The sequence below is a fragment of the Emys orbicularis genome, chromosome 8, assembly GCF_028017835.1.
Source record: "Emys orbicularis isolate rEmyOrb1 chromosome 8, rEmyOrb1.hap1, whole genome shotgun sequence".
In the NCBI taxonomy this organism is placed as follows: Eukaryota; Metazoa; Chordata; order Testudines; family Emydidae; genus Emys; species Emys orbicularis.
The window spans coordinates 98,198,867-98,215,167 of record NC_088690.1 but is presented as its reverse complement, the minus strand read 5'-3'; the positions used below and the strand labels follow the sequence as shown (position 1 = coordinate 98,215,167).

Here is a 16,301-nt window from a genome sequence, read left to right as displayed (position 1 = left end):
CCTCCTGCCACCCTACAATCTGGGGCTTCCATTAGGTAGCAGGTTTGATGCAAATGTCAAGAGCCTAATAGGACGAACAGAAATGTTTTGTTCTCACCCCCTGCATAAAACCTGTAAAAGTTTTAAGGCCTCATGCAGTTATGTCACACAGCATGCCAGACTTCACCTATACTCCATGAAAGGATGATTGAAATCAGTACATCCTACCCAGAGACACCAGATGAACAGGGTCGTGGTACCACAAGAAATCCTCTCCAAATTAAACTGTGGAAAGACACTCTTCAAGTATGCAACAGAAAATCCTCCTCTACACTTTCCTACCAAGGCTCTGATGGATGCATCCACTCATTTAGATGGCCTTCAGATTCAAGGCCTGTGGTCCCCTCAGGAAGCTCTTCTCCACATAAACATCCTAGAGCTCAGGGCCATCAGTGTCTGTCATGCAAAGCGTTCCTGCCTCTTTTTCATGGTACAAGTGGGGGACAGACAAAATCACAGCAATGCACATCAACAGTCAAGGGGGAGCAAGATCATCCGTACTCTGTCAGGAAACCATACATCTGTGGAATCAGTGCATTCTGAACCAAATCACAGCAGTGGCTCTGCACCTTCCTGGCCTTCAGAACACCTTGGCAAACCAGCTTAGTAGGCATTTCTATGACCATGAGTTATCTATAAGACTCAGGCATATAGAGCATCTTTTGCAAATGGGGATTTCCAAAAGTAAATCCACTTACAACAGATAAGAACAAGTGTCAGATATTCTATTCCGGTGGGTGTGCAAGCTCAGGATTCCTAACAGATGCCTTCCTCATCCCTTGAACACTGGAGTTGATGTATACCTTTCGACTGATCCCCATGATCTTGAGAAAACAGAGGATGCAGGGCACAGGACTGAAAGACCCAGCATGAGTTAGGCAGTTCTGGTATTAGGATCTGATGAATCTTTCAATGCAGCTCCACAAAAACCTTAGCTGCTTTGACTGATAGTCTCCCAGAACAACTGCCAGGTCCTGCACTTGAACCCAGCATCATTGTACCTGACAGCCTTGGTACATCCACTGAAAGAGGCTGTTCACAATGGTGTGCTCCAAAGCAAGAAATCCATAACCAGGCTGACTTACAAAGCTAAATGAAAGAGGTTTTCTATTTGGAAATAAATGAGAAAGGTGGTGCTGAAGTCCAAATCTCAGTGATACTGGACTGTTTCAGGGCTAGCAAACCATCTGGATTTTCTGTCCCTCCCATAAGGGTCCTTTTAGCAACAATATCTGCACAATGCCCCCTGATCCAGGGCCACACTTGATTTTCCCCATCCTACAGCAGCAAGATTCCTGAAGGGCATCCTGCTTGTTTTCCCCCTAGTTTGGGAGTCATTCCTTCTTTGGACTTTAATACAGTTTTAGCAGAATTGATGAATGCCTTCTTTGAGCCCTTAGCAATCTGTTCCCTATACCACCTCTCAATGGAGGCTGTCTTTTTGGTAGCCATTGTATGAGTTTAGGAGGGCAGGGGAGACTTGAATTCTCAATATACAGTATTTCATAAGGACAGGATTACTCAGACCTCCACCCTAGCTTTCTCTAAAGATTGTCTGAGTTCCATATAAAGCATTTCTAGTTTTTCGTTCCTAAACCTCTCAACCCCCAGAAGAATGTAGACTTCACATGCTTAATATAGTAAGAGCACTGAAAAATCATCCAGGAACATACTGACTATTTGTAGTTTATGCTATGTTCTCTGTCCTCGTGGAGGTTATCCTAATGCAGGGGTTCTCAAACTTCATTGCACCATGACCCCCTTTGGACAATAAAAATTACTATGCGACCCCAGGAGAAGGAACTGAAGCCTGAGCCAGCCCGGGCCCCTGGTGGGGGGGGGGGGGGGGGAAGCCAAAGGGCTTCAGCCCCAGGCAGGGGGCCTGAAACCTGAGTGCTGAAGCCCTCAGGCGTTGGTCCCAGGTCCCAGCAAGTCTAAGCCAGCCCTGGTGACCCCATTAAAATGGGGTCCCGACCCACAGTTTGAGAACAGTTGTCCTAGTGGGTCTCCGAGTAAAAGGAGATATGTTAGCCAAGATAGATCTACTTAGCCAATTGGAGCTCATTCCACTAGAGCTCAGGCAGCCTATGGCTGAGGAACATTCCTGTAGCAAATTTGTAGAGCAGCTATGTGCAGCCTAAGCCACACCTAAAATGCTATTCCTTAGTCAAGGCTTCCAGGCTGAATGCAGCACAGCCCGATTAAAACTGGTGGTAGTCATTATTTAAGTAGAATTCCTGTTTCCCACCTCCAAGCAATTAGACAACTGCTTAGTAGTCACCAAGAGTGGAATCTGTGTGGACAGTCGCTTGAAGAAAGAACAGTTATTTACCTACAGTAACTGTAGTTCTTGAGATGTGTTATCACAGATTCCACAACCAACCTTCCTTCCTTCCCCTTGGCTACAGAATCCTATTCCTAGGGGAGTCGGTATTGGTGAAGGAACTAAGAGACAGTTGGGCCCCCTGCCCTTTAAGCCCTTGAGTGGGGGGGTTCCAGGGCAGACCTGGCCTCAAGGTCACTCTTGGCCAAAACAATCCAGTCTCATGTGGATGTCTACAGAGCGTGGCATTTGTGTGGACAGCACATCTTGAAGAATTGCAGTTACTGTAGGATAAGTAACCATTGTTTTTAAAAACGAGTACAAAACAGTTGTGCTAATATGTATTAGAAATCTCAGTATGGCAAATATTTATCAATAAAGGTTAGATGCAAAGGCTTAATTAACCCTGTTACATAGTTTCTAGCTTCACTTTAATTAAATTTAGATTTTCACTGCAGGACCTGAAGCGTACTAACTATACAATCACAGTGACCAGTCCAGAAGTTTAAATTGATTATACACTGGGTCATATAAAACTAAGTATTTGAGACTTAGCTCTACATTTAAGTGTTTTCTTCTAATTTCAGAAGATGCAAGTAGACCAGGAGGAGCAACAAAAGAATGAAGAGCAGCCGCAAGCGCAAGCTGACAGTAAGGCAGAGTCTGAAGAAATGGAGGTACTAAGTGTATTTGATGTCTTATTGTCTGATTAGCTCATCTGGTTGGACCATTTTGCCTTCTGGAATGTTGGCTCTGTAATGTATAATCAGGACCCATTCTCCACCCCTTGCCACAGAACTAGGCTCTGGAAACTAAGCTTTCACTTAAAAGTATTTCTAGTTCTCCTAGTTGCGACTAGTGCCTTAAAAATACGAACAGAGCATAAATTGATGCAATGCTGTCTCCCTGAGACTGCAGATAACTTGAAACAGTAACTCTGGGATTTGTGAACTGCCCCATTCATCTGAAAGGATTGTTCACGCCAAACACTAAACTGACTATTTAAATGTCAATGTTAACTCTAAGTGGTGATCATTTAAGCAAAAATGTGCTTAGCCCAGTCTCAAGCTACACTCCTAGTACCAAATGCTCCCACTGTCTGCTACTCAGCTGCCAAAACCACAAATTTCCCCGAACAATTTGTACCAGGTAATTTTGCCTTCGATACAGAAATATGTGACATGTTTAAAACAGAAAATTTGGAGCAGCATAAAACTAAATTCAATTTTAAAATAAATAGCACAAGGCTATTGTATTGATTGCATTCAGTTCAATACAGTATTTAAACAAGTCTTCATTTTTAATAGAAGTGAAGCTGTTGCAGAGTTTCCTTACTACCAAACTAGAAAGCTGCAAAATCTGTAGACTTTGTCACAGAATTTCAAAGCAGCTGAGAATTCCATTCAGAAGAAATGAAGCAGCACTGACTGATAATTTGCTCTAGTAACTTAAAATGTTAATAAACATAGTAATAAAAAAATTAAGACAAATGTGACTTGAATTGGGTGTCCCTTTAGTGCGGAGGTGGGCGAACTTTTTTGCCCGAGGGCCACATGTGGGCATGGAAATTGTATGGGGGCCATGAATGCTCACAAAATTGGGGGTTGGGGTGCCAGCCCTGGGGTGGGGCCAGAAATGAGAGGGCTGGAGCAGGGGGTTGTGCAGGTGGGGCGGGGGGCTCCAGCTGGTGGAGCGGGCCCTGGGGTGCAGGAGGGTGGGACCAAGGGGTTCGGAGGGCAGGAAGGGGATCAGGGCTGGGGCAGGGGGTTGGGGCGCTGGAGGGGGTCAGGGGTGCAGGCTCCGGGCGGCACTTACCTCAAGCAGCTCCCGGAAGCAGCAGCATGTCCCTCCTACGTGGAGGCGCAGCCAGGCGGCTCTGTGTGCTGCCCTGTCCGCAGGCGCCGCCCCTGCAGCTTCCATTGGCTATGGTTGCCGTCCAATGGGAGCTGCGGAGGCAGCACTTGGGGCAGCATGCAGAGCCTCCTGGATGCCCCTACGCGTAAGAGACAGAGGGGGGACATGCTCCCACTTCTGGGAGCTGTGCGGAGCCACGGCACGTGCTGAGCTGAACAAGCTCCTGACCCCGCTCCCCGGCGGGAGCTCAAGGGCCAGATTAAAACATCTGAAGGGCCAGATGTGTCCCCCAGGACCATAGTTTGCCCACCCCTGCTTTAGTGACTATTGTGCTCTGAATGTTGGTTTTTTTTTTTTTAATGCAGACATCTCAGGCTGGATCAAAAGACAAGAAAATGGATCAACCTCCTCAAGCCAAGAAGGCTAAAGTAAAGACTAGTACAGTGGACCTTCCCATTGAGAATCAGTTGCTGTGGCAGATAGGGAAGGATATGCTGAACTTATTCATTGAGAATGAGGTAAAATAACTGAATGGTACTTTTACCTCTATCTAGGCCATAGTCTTACAAACATGGTCTGCACAGAGACTGCTGGTCACGACGTGCTGACTCTCCTCATTTCCAGCTGGAGAAAGGCAAGGGAGAGGGTGAGACATTATGAACAGCAAAAGGAGACAGAATGGCTAACTTTCTCCAAGAAGGGCAAAACTAACTGCACTAAAGACAGCTAAAAATACACGCCTTATCCTAATGAGCATCTGCTATAACTTGCTACAGGGATATTCTACAATTGCAAATAGGGAATACGGCTACATTTTAGAAAAATGGCTTTGTGAACTGACACTAAGTTTCTGAACCCATAACTTAGGTATTTATTACTGCACTCACCATGTTAGTTTCTGAGCACCTATCTAATGTCTTGCAAGTTAGTGTTTTCAGTGGAAAAATGTTAAAGGTATAAAAAATGCATTTAATGTTGGCCGGAATGGGACAATTTAATTATATAATACAAACTCCAAAAGAAAAGCTTGCAGTGCATTTTTTGCCACCAGAAAGGGTATTTGGGGAGCTGTTAATAGGTCAGTTAATGAAGGCTGCTCACTTCAAATCACAAGACTTCAAAGTACATCTGAGACCTTCTTAAATGGTAAAAACACCACAGTCTGAGGTAACCCAGTAGCTCCTTTTTCTTTACAATGGTGTAAAGAATTCAGTTTGATAAAAAAAATCCTGTGCACACTGTTTATAGCAGCTAAATTTTTCTGATTCGTATTGATTATGTTCTTTATTTCAGTAGTACTGGATTGCTTTATAGACTTATTGTTTATTCTGAAGCTCTTGTCACCTGCTCCAATCAGTCAATCCATCTGGTTCCCTGAATGTCTGCTACTAAACCATTGGTATCTCTTCAGATGGCCATAGCTAGAGCACTTGTCCTCCAACTACCTGGGCAATTCAGATTGTATTGGCCTGGGAATTCTTGCTATGTTAGAGTCAGTCTTAAAACTGGAAAACTAGGGTACCAAATTTTCAGTTGGATCAGTATGCCGCTTAAATTGAATTCTGTGTTTAAAAGTAATTGGTTATTCAGCTTTCTGAGACTGTAAATTTTTTTAAGCCAGGGATTGTCACCACAGCAAGCAACACAATGAGTTCTCAATCCTGACTGGGGACTCTACATTCCACTGTAATACTAATAATACAGCCTAGCCTGTAGGTGTCATTGTCGTCTTAAGCGAGATGTCTGATATGGAATTTGTTCACCACCACCTTCCATCTTTCACAGTTGCAGCAAAGTTGTAAAACTGTATCTCATTGAAATACAAGTCCATATGGCAATGTTTCTTATGTAGCTGCCTCTTTATCCTCTTCCTGATTTGCCTGTGATCTTGCTTGATAGTTTGAGTGCTTGAAGTGAGTTCTATGAGCGACAAGCAATGTGTTGGCTTGCTGCTGAAATCTAAGGACACTGGGTTGGCAGACGCACGTACTGCTGTGCTAGTTTTTTCACTGGCTCAGGAAGTGTTGACCTTGCAAAGGGTTGGAGAATGGGGGAGAATTTCTGGAGTCTACTGGCTGCTGGGAGGGGTTAGTCCCAGCCACCTGAAACATTTCCTTTCTCCCTTTCAGGATACAAGTCCTACTTACACTTGGTACTCATCCTCCCTCAGCAGAGGAAACAGAGCAGGATGATAGCACTCTGATCACCAAAAAGTACTTCCTTTCCAAACCATAGGAGAATTGTGTTCTCTGCATCTCTCCCTTGGAGATATCAAAGCAGAATGAAAGTGCCCAAGTAATGCAAAGAAGTCTAATTAGCAGCTTCAGAATTGGATTTGGTTCCTAAAGTCTGGGTTACCTTTACATAGGCATCTCTAACTAAAAATACAGCAATCCTTATGGAAAGCAAGTTTCTTCTCAAGGAACCAACAAGCAGGAGAATAAAATCATTCATCAATTAAAATTTAAGCTTAGATGGCACAGATACCCTAAAGGCTGACATCAATCTGCTTCTCAATGGCTGTTGTAGTGTGGGCAGATGAGCTTAAAAATGCATTTCCTCACAAAAATACTCAATTGAAATTGTCTCTATCCTGATGGCTTCATTCATCTCAGATGCATCCATGCATTTGTTTATACTTGCTCCTCAGTATGTTGTCTCTAATGCTATTATAAAAATTTTAATTGAGTTCTAATTCTTGAGTAAGATTGAACTAATTTCTTTTCTGCAGGGTAAAATGATCATGCAGGATAAACTGGAGAAAGAGCGGAATGATGCCAAGAATGCAGTGGAGGAATATGTGTATGATATGAGAGACAAGCTCTGTGGCTTGTATGAGAAATTTGTTAGTGAAGATGTAAGTATCGCCAATTTGACTAATACCTTTTTTGTTCTTTGTGGTCTAAAATTTCAGGTCTCTTCTATTAACAGTCTTTAAACCAAGGGTGTCAAACACCCTGGATGTGTTTGGCCTGCATGTTACATTCAGAAATGTAACTTTCATTTTTTAAGAAAAGTAACTTTCTAGTCCTCATGGTTGAGAATAAACATTCCAAACATGAGACCAAGTATAAACTGATAATGCCTTTCTTAGTTTGCAAACTACCTGAGATAAGAACTCAAGTGTCAACTCCTCTGCCCTACATTAATCTCAGGGAAATGTTAATTCTAGAACCCAAATGATAACACTTTAAAAAGTTAATATTTGCATTAATTAGTGATCATTCCCAGGTGAAATGGAGAAGGGAGTTGAAACAAAGCTCAAAGGAATGAGAATGGGGAGTACTTTATTGTCATGGTCAGCCTCACTTGGTGGATAAAATAATCTCATTTTTAGGACCACTGTTTTTTTTTACCCTTGATCTCAATGCAAATCTCCCACAAGTTCTGCTGTGAATTCAAAGATTCCAAGGCCAGAAAGGACAATTGTGATAATTTAGAACTTCCCCAAAAATAATTCCTAGAGTATATCTTTTAGAAAAAATTCAGTGATGGAGAATCCACCACAACCCTTGGTAAACTGTTCTAATGGTTAATTACTCTCACCATTAAAAATGTACACCTTATTTCCTGTCTGAATTTGTCTGGCTTCAACTTCCAGCCATTGGATTATGTTATAGCTTTTTCTGATAGATTGAAGAGCCCATTGTAAATATCTACATGGAGAACAAATATTTAATAGACTGTAATTAAGCCCCTTCGTTTTCAGTTTAAATTGATTTTTACTGAAAAAATCCCAGGTTTTACCAAAAAGTATTTGTTTTTTTCCAATTTCACTCTACTTTTGTATCATTCAAATATATAAAAAATAACTTGTTTTATTAGGAAAATACAATACATTGCATGAGATATATGTATTACGATAATACATTAGTCTGTGTGTATATGCAAAGCTGCCTGTTAAAGTAAGACTATGTATTGGGGATCTAGAAGATATACATATACACAATAAAAAGGCGCACACACACATAAGCTCTGAAGTGCATGCACATCTGAACGTACTGATAAATCTCACGTACACATTTCAAGCTATTAGCAGATAACCGTTTAAAGATTTGACACACTAAAAGGGGAAGAAAATGAAAATCTGTATCAGAATGTGTTTCAGAACACAAGGGAAGTATTCAAAAGTTCAAAAACGAGAAAAGGATGAAGCTGAGAGTATGCGCTGCAAATGGTGTGGTCCAATTATTTAATGTAAATATTATTGGCTAATAGTTCTAAGTCTGCAACAGTACCTGGTTTATTCAAATGAAAAGTTTTTATTTGGAGATTAGAGATGTATTGTTTTCTTAAACTCAGAGGTGGCATTGTGTTTTGAGTTTTGTTTTAGTTCTGCAGCAAACCACATTGAATTCTATTCATCAGAGCATTAATCTACTGAATACTTTGCCCCCCTCCTTCCGTCCACCAAAATAACCCCCAAAATTTACCCAGAATTTTTTTTGCATGATTTTCAACTGTTTTTGTTGTTGTAGTAATAAACACCAATAAATTCCTGAAAAAATTAAATAAAATAAAAACTGAAAATGAAGGGCTCTAACTGTTGGTCACCCCTTAACCTTTTCTTTGTTAAACCAAATAGATTGAGTTCTTTGAATCTATCTTGTTTTTTATTGTTTTATAATTCTTGTGGCTTTTCTCTGAATCCTCTCCAATATATTAACGTCCTTCTTGAATTGTGGGCACCAGAACTGGAAACAATATTCCAGTAGCAGTTGGAACAGTTAAATCACCTCTCTATTACTCAAAATTCCCATTTATGCTCTCCAGGATTGTTGGCTCCTTTGACCACAGCCAATTGAAGGTATCCGTTCTTAAATTTATGTTCCAGCCCACAAATGAGAATAGAATTCAGCCCTTGTCATAGATTGACATCCCTTGCTCTATGATCTCTGTCTTATAATAAGGCTAGGTGTACACTAGAAACTTTTGCTGGTAAAATAACATTAGGGGTGTGATATTTTTTTTGCATTTCTATACCAGCAAAAGCTCTAGTGTGGATGGGAGTTATACCGGAAAACAGGCTTGTGCCAGTATAGTTGGGCTGGCAAACCCTTTCTAGGGTAGACAAGGCCTCAGTTTAAAAAAAAAAAAAAAAAAAAATTCTACTCCAACACTTCAAGCTTTTTTTAAAGAAAATATTTAAGTTCTAACAGACCAGACAAAATGTCCGTCATGTTTCAGGAAAGAGTATCCAAATGACACCAGATGTTTATCACTTTTGTTTTATGGGAGATGATCTCTAAATTCAGTATTCAATTCCTATTGGTTGTTTCTGGTCTCAGGATAGAAATAGTTTCACTTTGAAACTGGAAGACACTGAAAATTGGCTGTATGAAGATGGTGAAGACCAACCCAAACAAGTTTACATTGATAAACTAACTGAACTCAAGGTAAGTGGCACTTCAGCACTGTAACTGTCATCTTCAAGTCTCAATTGAATTTAGTCCACTTAAGCTATAAATCAGGCCCTAATGAACAATAAATTATTTAAATGAGTTGGGAGGTGGTCGTGCTTGCAAACATGAAGAAAATAATTTAAGAGCATAGGCAGGAGAAGCTTTTAATTGAGCCTAAAGTGAAAGGAAATGCTAGTGATGCGAGTGCTGCATTGTGTAGGCTTTTATCTTTCTCCTGAATCTCTTTGGAGAGGGAAGGAAAAGTAGATGTGAGAATTGCTACTTGCTCTTAAAAGGCAACACAGGTGACCTATAACCGGAAAACGTTTTTATACAAATGAGCTTTAAAGTTATGGAAGACTAATTTTGGAGGGTAGAAGAAAACTACCTTGCCATATGATTTAATCCTAATGTTAGTCAAGCTTAATCTCCTGTGCAGTTTATCTAAAGTAAATTGGAAGTAAAAGGATAGCTATATTCTGTATTGGCAGCAGGGGAGAAGATGCTGTAGTGTCTTTAGCTGGAATACTAGTGAATTTGAAAGCATTCTGTAATTTATTATGAAAAGGTATAATGAACTATTTTAATGTTTTTGAATAAGATAAACTTGTAATTAGTCTTGGCAAAGCTTCCCCAGTGTGGCTTTTGTTTTGATTTATAAAATATTGTAATATGTGAATAAGTAGAGTCCTATTCTTTCACTTGACAATAGTGATGAAATACACAAAATACCAGTATTTGACAAAATGTGGGACATGCCCCATGAGGTGGACATTAAAGCGAACTAGGGAACTTTTAGTGCACACTGGCAGGGTCTACACAGATCAAATAATGTGCAACATGTTAGTATGCTATAGAAATCACACCCCTTTAGTGCACATTGCTGCTTCGTGTACACAAGCCTTGAGTTGGCAGAGAGCATGAAACAATCATTCAGAGACATGAATTGCCTCTTACACTTCACTTTGTGCTAACTAGAATGCCAGTGATAATCTAAATGTCAATAGTTAACTTTCACTTCCCATCAAAGCATGTAAGAAAGGGGAGGAAGCAGCATATTATGAAGAGCTACAATATGGATATGCCTTCAACGACACATGGCAGGGTTGGAGGGAGGGTGTGAGACTAATTTCATTTTCCTAAAATGGGAGGAGGGGACTCAGCTTTCAAAAGTTGGGAAACACTGCCATGTATTAAAAAGTCACTGTAGGTCCAGTACAGTGCTGTGTTTAAAATTTCAGTAAACTGTTCTGTCCTTTATTTCAGTCTCTGGGTCAGCCTATTCAGGCACGGTTTCAAGAATCAGAGGAAAGACCAAAAGCATTTGAGGATCTGGGGAAGCAAATACAACAGTATATGAAAGTTATTAATGCATTCAAAGCAAAGGTATCTTCAGTTTTTCAAATGTTTTGCTGATGATTATAAGGAAGTGTTGAAAAGCTATCTTGGATTTCTTCTTTCCACCTTTTTTCAGTATAAGATGTGGTGGGAATGGCCAACAAATAATGCAGTCTCCTGGTTTGGGAAGCAGTGGCAGGAATTAACTTCTCAATACTTAATGTTGACTTTCTTTCTTACGAATAAAACTAGGACTCTTGTATGTTCATATAATTGGAATGATGACTGCCAGTGATGCTTGTAAACCAGCTTTCTCCCAGACAAGTTCCCTCCACTGGGGGAAATCACAGAGCATTATGAAGTTCTGTGGCTGCCAGCTCTCTTCCATTTGACCATACTCAGAATGGTACAATGGGCTGCTCAGCAAAATTGTTTGCCCAGCTAAGTGTAAAATAAAGTTTCCCTTTGGGCAAATCCCAGCTGACAATCCATTCTGAAATTGGAGGATAAGATTTGATGGAGAAGCAAAACAAATATGTTGCCTAGATGTTTAAAATAGTAGTGTCCTTACTGTGCAAATGAAATGTAATGTAAAATGTGCTGTGTAATTTTTTCATACTTTAGGATGAACAGTATGACCATTTAGATGCAGCAGATATGGTAAAAGTGGAGAAGAGTGTAAGTGAAGCTATGGAATGGATGAACAATAAGCTTAATCTTCAGAACAAGAGAAGTCTTACTTTGGACCCCGTTATAAAGACTAAGGACATCCAAGCTAAAACTAAAGTAAGATCTTGTTTGACTTTGCAGAGAAATATGAAACCAGTTTCATTTTGCATAAGTGGTATCAGTTATTGTTACCAGTTATTGTTATAGTTACCAGTATTTCTTTATGCTCAGAGAGGCTCTGAGGAGGAGAGAAGGTGGGAAATAAAAGAATAGTACTATTTTCAACAAAACCTCCCAAAACTATGTAGTGGCACTTCTGCCTTCAGCTAGGAACACTCAACTAGTGTTGTCGTAAGCTGCTTTAGGCGATGACTGTAGGTATAAGCCTTAATGTGTGCTCTAACTTAAATTCTCTCAACTCTTATTTTAGGAATTGACAGGTATCTGCAATCCTATAGTCACAAAACCAAAACCCAAGGCAGAAATCCCTAAAGAGGAGCAAAATCCAGCTGAACAGAATGGACCAGTAGAAGGCCAGGGAGATGCCAACATAGGGTCCCAGCCTGCTGAACAGGGCACTAATACAACTGCTCCAACAGCTACAGAAAAGAAACTCCCAGAAATGGACATTGACTGAATGTCAGCACTTGTTTATATTACCAACTACAATAAAGCTTTAAATTGTCAACTTCGTATGTTCTGAATATAAATTGGAGCAAGTGAATACTACAACTTTATCACAGCAATGTTTGGAGAGGATTGGTCAATGTATTGAGCGTCAGAATACTTAAGTAGCTAACTACTTCTCAGTCAAGTATATTGTATCTCTTGCCATAATGAGTGTATTTAGAAGTCCCTAGTAATTCTTAATAGATTTACTGAAACAGCCATCAACTGATCCTGTTTTTTTTATTATGTTCATGCAGAGTCTTGTTTTAAAGAAGTAAGATGGCAGAACTTGAAACTTCTAACTTACCACTAAGTTTCTATTGTGGTTTTCAGCAACTATGTTGTAAGTGTCCATTAATATTTCAAAGACTACATGGAGATGGCAGTGAGGTTTTTAGCTCTCTTTTCCAGAGCACAGAGGAACATAAGCTAAATGAAATACCATTTGAATCTAGTTCTTATTTCTCATTAACAGACACAATACGGACATGTTCCAGTGTGTGTGAATTCCACTAATTTCATGTTTGCACTTGTGCAGTTGATAGCTATGAAAGGTATGGAGCCATGGGTGAGGTGACCTGTATACCTGTGGTATTATGTTCCTAAGAACTGAGCTCTAAGATTCTTCCTCAGTTGGCGTCCATTCTCCATTATGGATAGAGTATTAATACGGAGTATAAAATCAAATTCATATATCTGATATGCAGCGTAACAATTGTATACATCTATATTTCAGACTATCTGAACCTGCTATTAGATATGCAAGTGTGTATGTTCATGGTAACTCCCCTCCCCCCCCAGCCATCTAAATATTGTACAAAACTTTTGTCCCTAGTTAAATTAGATGCTTGTAGAGAGATTGAGGGTTTATACTCCTGGCTGCTTGCACTGATGGATGATTTTGATTAGTTGCTAACCATTGAAAGAGAGATACTTGCTTCCATGAGACCTGCATTTGAAATGCTTGGTTTAATTATCTTCCAGCAAGAGAAAAATTTGGCTTTTTTCATGAGCTCCTCTACCCATGACTTTGCTTCTAGTATTGATAATTGTCATATAAACCTGAAAACGTTAATTTGTATGTGTTTTAAATCAAAAGTTGAAACCTCCACACATATTACAAGAAATAAATGCACTGGATTGTACTGGATTACTTTTTTAAATTGTCAGTTATAGTCAAGGCAACAGTTGCAACTTGGGTTGGGGATGAATTGATAAGTGACAGCAGCCTCAATTTTATTTGCCACAGTGATGTTTTTGAAGGAACAAGAAGTTGCAGTGTGTACAATCTGCTCCATTTGCTCTTTTCAGACAAATGCAAGAATTGAATGGTGTTCCTTTAATAAAAAAAATCAATTAGAACATTGCGTGCTTCTACACTGGCTCACTTAAATCCATTTTATGGGGCTTCAGAAATAGTATCCATCTTAATATCTTAAGGTAAAGGATTGGACTAATGAACTTGCTGTTAAATGATACTACCACATGTGCAATATTTCCTGTAGAGTGGCTATTAAGAATTACCTTGGGGCTTATCCTGTTGACAGTATTTACAACACCCATTTCAAGTACTGGAAACACTTTTTTTACGTGCTGTACACTCAAAATTAGAATGCTTGTGAAACAGTACAAGTACTGCTCCAAATGCACTGTCTTTGAGCAAACCTTAGAACTGCATCAGCACTCATCAGTTCAGCTTGAATCACTTCAGTACTAGCTCCATTAATACTAGTTCCATTAATACTCCCACTACACTGCTGTAATATTTCCACTCATCTTTCAGTGACAGTACTGGAAACCAGCAGTATCACACATCTCTCCTCCTTCCATCCTCCAGTTCCACCAGTTTTAATTTTTTTTAAGAACTGCAAACAGTTATCTGTAAGACACAAGATCACAGGCTGTTGTATCCTTGCTTTGCATTGTTCATATTTTTCATATTACATATTGTGCCTTGCTTCAAAGTTGTTAACAGCAACATGACATATGCTGCTATCTGGCACTGTCATGGGATGTTGCTTCCCAGGTGCTGGAGTCAACCTCATCTGAATTCAGGTTTGACTTCAGGGTGTCTTTATATTGTTGATGCTGGCCAGCAGGAGAATAGGTGCCTTGATTTATCTGACCATAAAATATGGCCTTGGTTATTCTTGAGTCTGCTGTACAAATGAGATGCCCAGACCAATGTAGCTTAACTTTTATGAGCATGTTTTGAATGCCAGACAGCCAACAACTAAGAATTTCATTATTGGGAATCTTATTGCACCATTTGATCCTGCAAACAGACCTAAGACTGAGCTTGTTTACATGAAATATGAATCATATTTTGGCAGCCCTCTACATACAAAACTGTTTTAAAACATTAATTTTAAAGTAATAGGAAAACGAGTTTTGTGCTGTACCTAAAATTGTGAGGTAGGTGACTCAAGCTGTGTATACATGATGAACCAGTTCATGATAGCCAGAATGGCAAATCACTTCAGAAGTAAAGTCATAAGGTTTTAGCTGTATTATAACAATGAAATTGTGCAGTCCTTTAGCAAAGAACTGGCCTATACTAATTAGTTAAATTGGATCAGAACCACGACATGATGAAACATGGCATGTCTTGTGCAAAGGCTGGCTATTTCTGTAATCTTTTTCAGGCTATAGTTGGCTTGCCTCCTCCAGAGAGTTCTGAGTTCCTTCCATCTTCTGTAGATGTGTGGGGTTAGGGTTGTCTTATTTTTGGGAACATGCTCTAAGTTTTTGAAAAGGCAGCATAATTTGACTCAAAATTTGAAGTAAATTGTAAATGCTAGCTGTGGCTGAAATCTGGGACTTCTGAAAAGCATTTGTATACTCTGAAGAGGAAAACCAACCTACAGAATCATGTTCATTTGATTTCCCCCCACCCATCAGTGGAGCTAGCAAAGGCAACAGGCAATGTCACCCATAAGATTAGTATTTTAACCAATACAACAAGTATTTTCATAGTGTAGGCAGAGGCCACAATTAGCACCTTTATTGTGTTAGATAAGTAAATCAGGTCCTTGCCCTGAAGAGCTTACGTCTAATGGCAAGATTACATAAGGAACTGCATTAGGAGAACCAGGATTACAAGGAAAACAGCACTGCTCAAGTTATGAGTAAACCTAGATGTACAGCAGTTTCTGTATTAGCAGTAGATTCAAAGTTAGCAGATAAATAGCCTTTACTTGCAATCACCATCCCTTTCTGCTATATCAAATTTACACAAAAATGAAATGCTTCAACTACTAACTTGTATTCTATCAGTGTTTGTTTTGAAGTCAGTGGGACTACATGTCTAAATCACCTTCACCTTGAAAATTCTGCACTGAAGGGCCTAAATATGGTCTCTGAGAGTTTGGGCCTGTGTGTTAATAGGTTAAAATTACTGATTTTTTTTTTTTAAGTAACCTAACATTAAAACACAATTGCTTACAGTGAGAGAATTTAAGCAGAGTTTTTTGTTTCAAGCTATAAGAGAGACAAGCTGGGTGAGGGCCAACAAAAGATATTACCAACTCCCTTGAGTGAGCGAAACAAGCATTTGAGTTTACACAATATCTGGTGGGATTCCTTTTTTACCTTTGGTAATTCTGCAAAATGAAGAGATCCTACCATTAGAGGCATTTATAATTCAGTTCATTATGTTTTAATTTAATGTTGCACTAGCATTTTCGATTAGTTTTACAATGACCCCAAATGCCTGTTCTGAGGGCGGCTGGCCTGTGACCTGCTGCTCTAAGAGGGGGGATCTGCTGTACCCCTCACCCATGGGCACCACTTGAGAAGTGGGTCCCAAACAGCGGCCTGAGGGGAGGCGGCTGCACGGCGTCAGAGGGAGTCAGCTGAGGCGCTCCGAGGGGAGCCTGTTTAAACGCATGTCCCACGGCTGCGGGGCTCGCTCAGAGAATCACAGACTGAGCTCTATGCAACACCGTTTAGACTGAAGTCACGTCTACGGCTGCAGACGGGCTCTTGCTGCGCGGAGTTGCTTCTGT

General features: G+C 40.1%; 1 protein-coding gene across 1 annotated transcript in view; it reads left to right on the top strand.

The window, feature by feature from the left end:
* HSPA4 (heat shock protein family A (Hsp70) member 4) overlaps positions 1 to 13,432 on the top strand; it is a 36,652-nt gene extending 23,220 nt beyond the window's left edge. The window contains exons 13-19 of the mRNA XM_065409690.1: positions 2,950 to 3,039; positions 4,582 to 4,734; positions 6,948 to 7,073; positions 9,505 to 9,612; positions 10,885 to 11,004; positions 11,581 to 11,742; positions 12,056 to 13,432. Coding sequence (XP_065265762.1) covers positions 2,950 to 3,039; positions 4,582 to 4,734; positions 6,948 to 7,073; positions 9,505 to 9,612; positions 10,885 to 11,004; positions 11,581 to 11,742; positions 12,056 to 12,262 — 966 coding nt within the window. The 3' untranslated portion in view covers positions 12,263 to 13,432. The remainder of the gene's footprint in view (positions 1 to 2,949; positions 3,040 to 4,581; positions 4,735 to 6,947; positions 7,074 to 9,504; positions 9,613 to 10,884; positions 11,005 to 11,580; positions 11,743 to 12,055) is intronic.
* Positions 13,433 to 16,301: the final 2,869 nt, after the last annotated feature.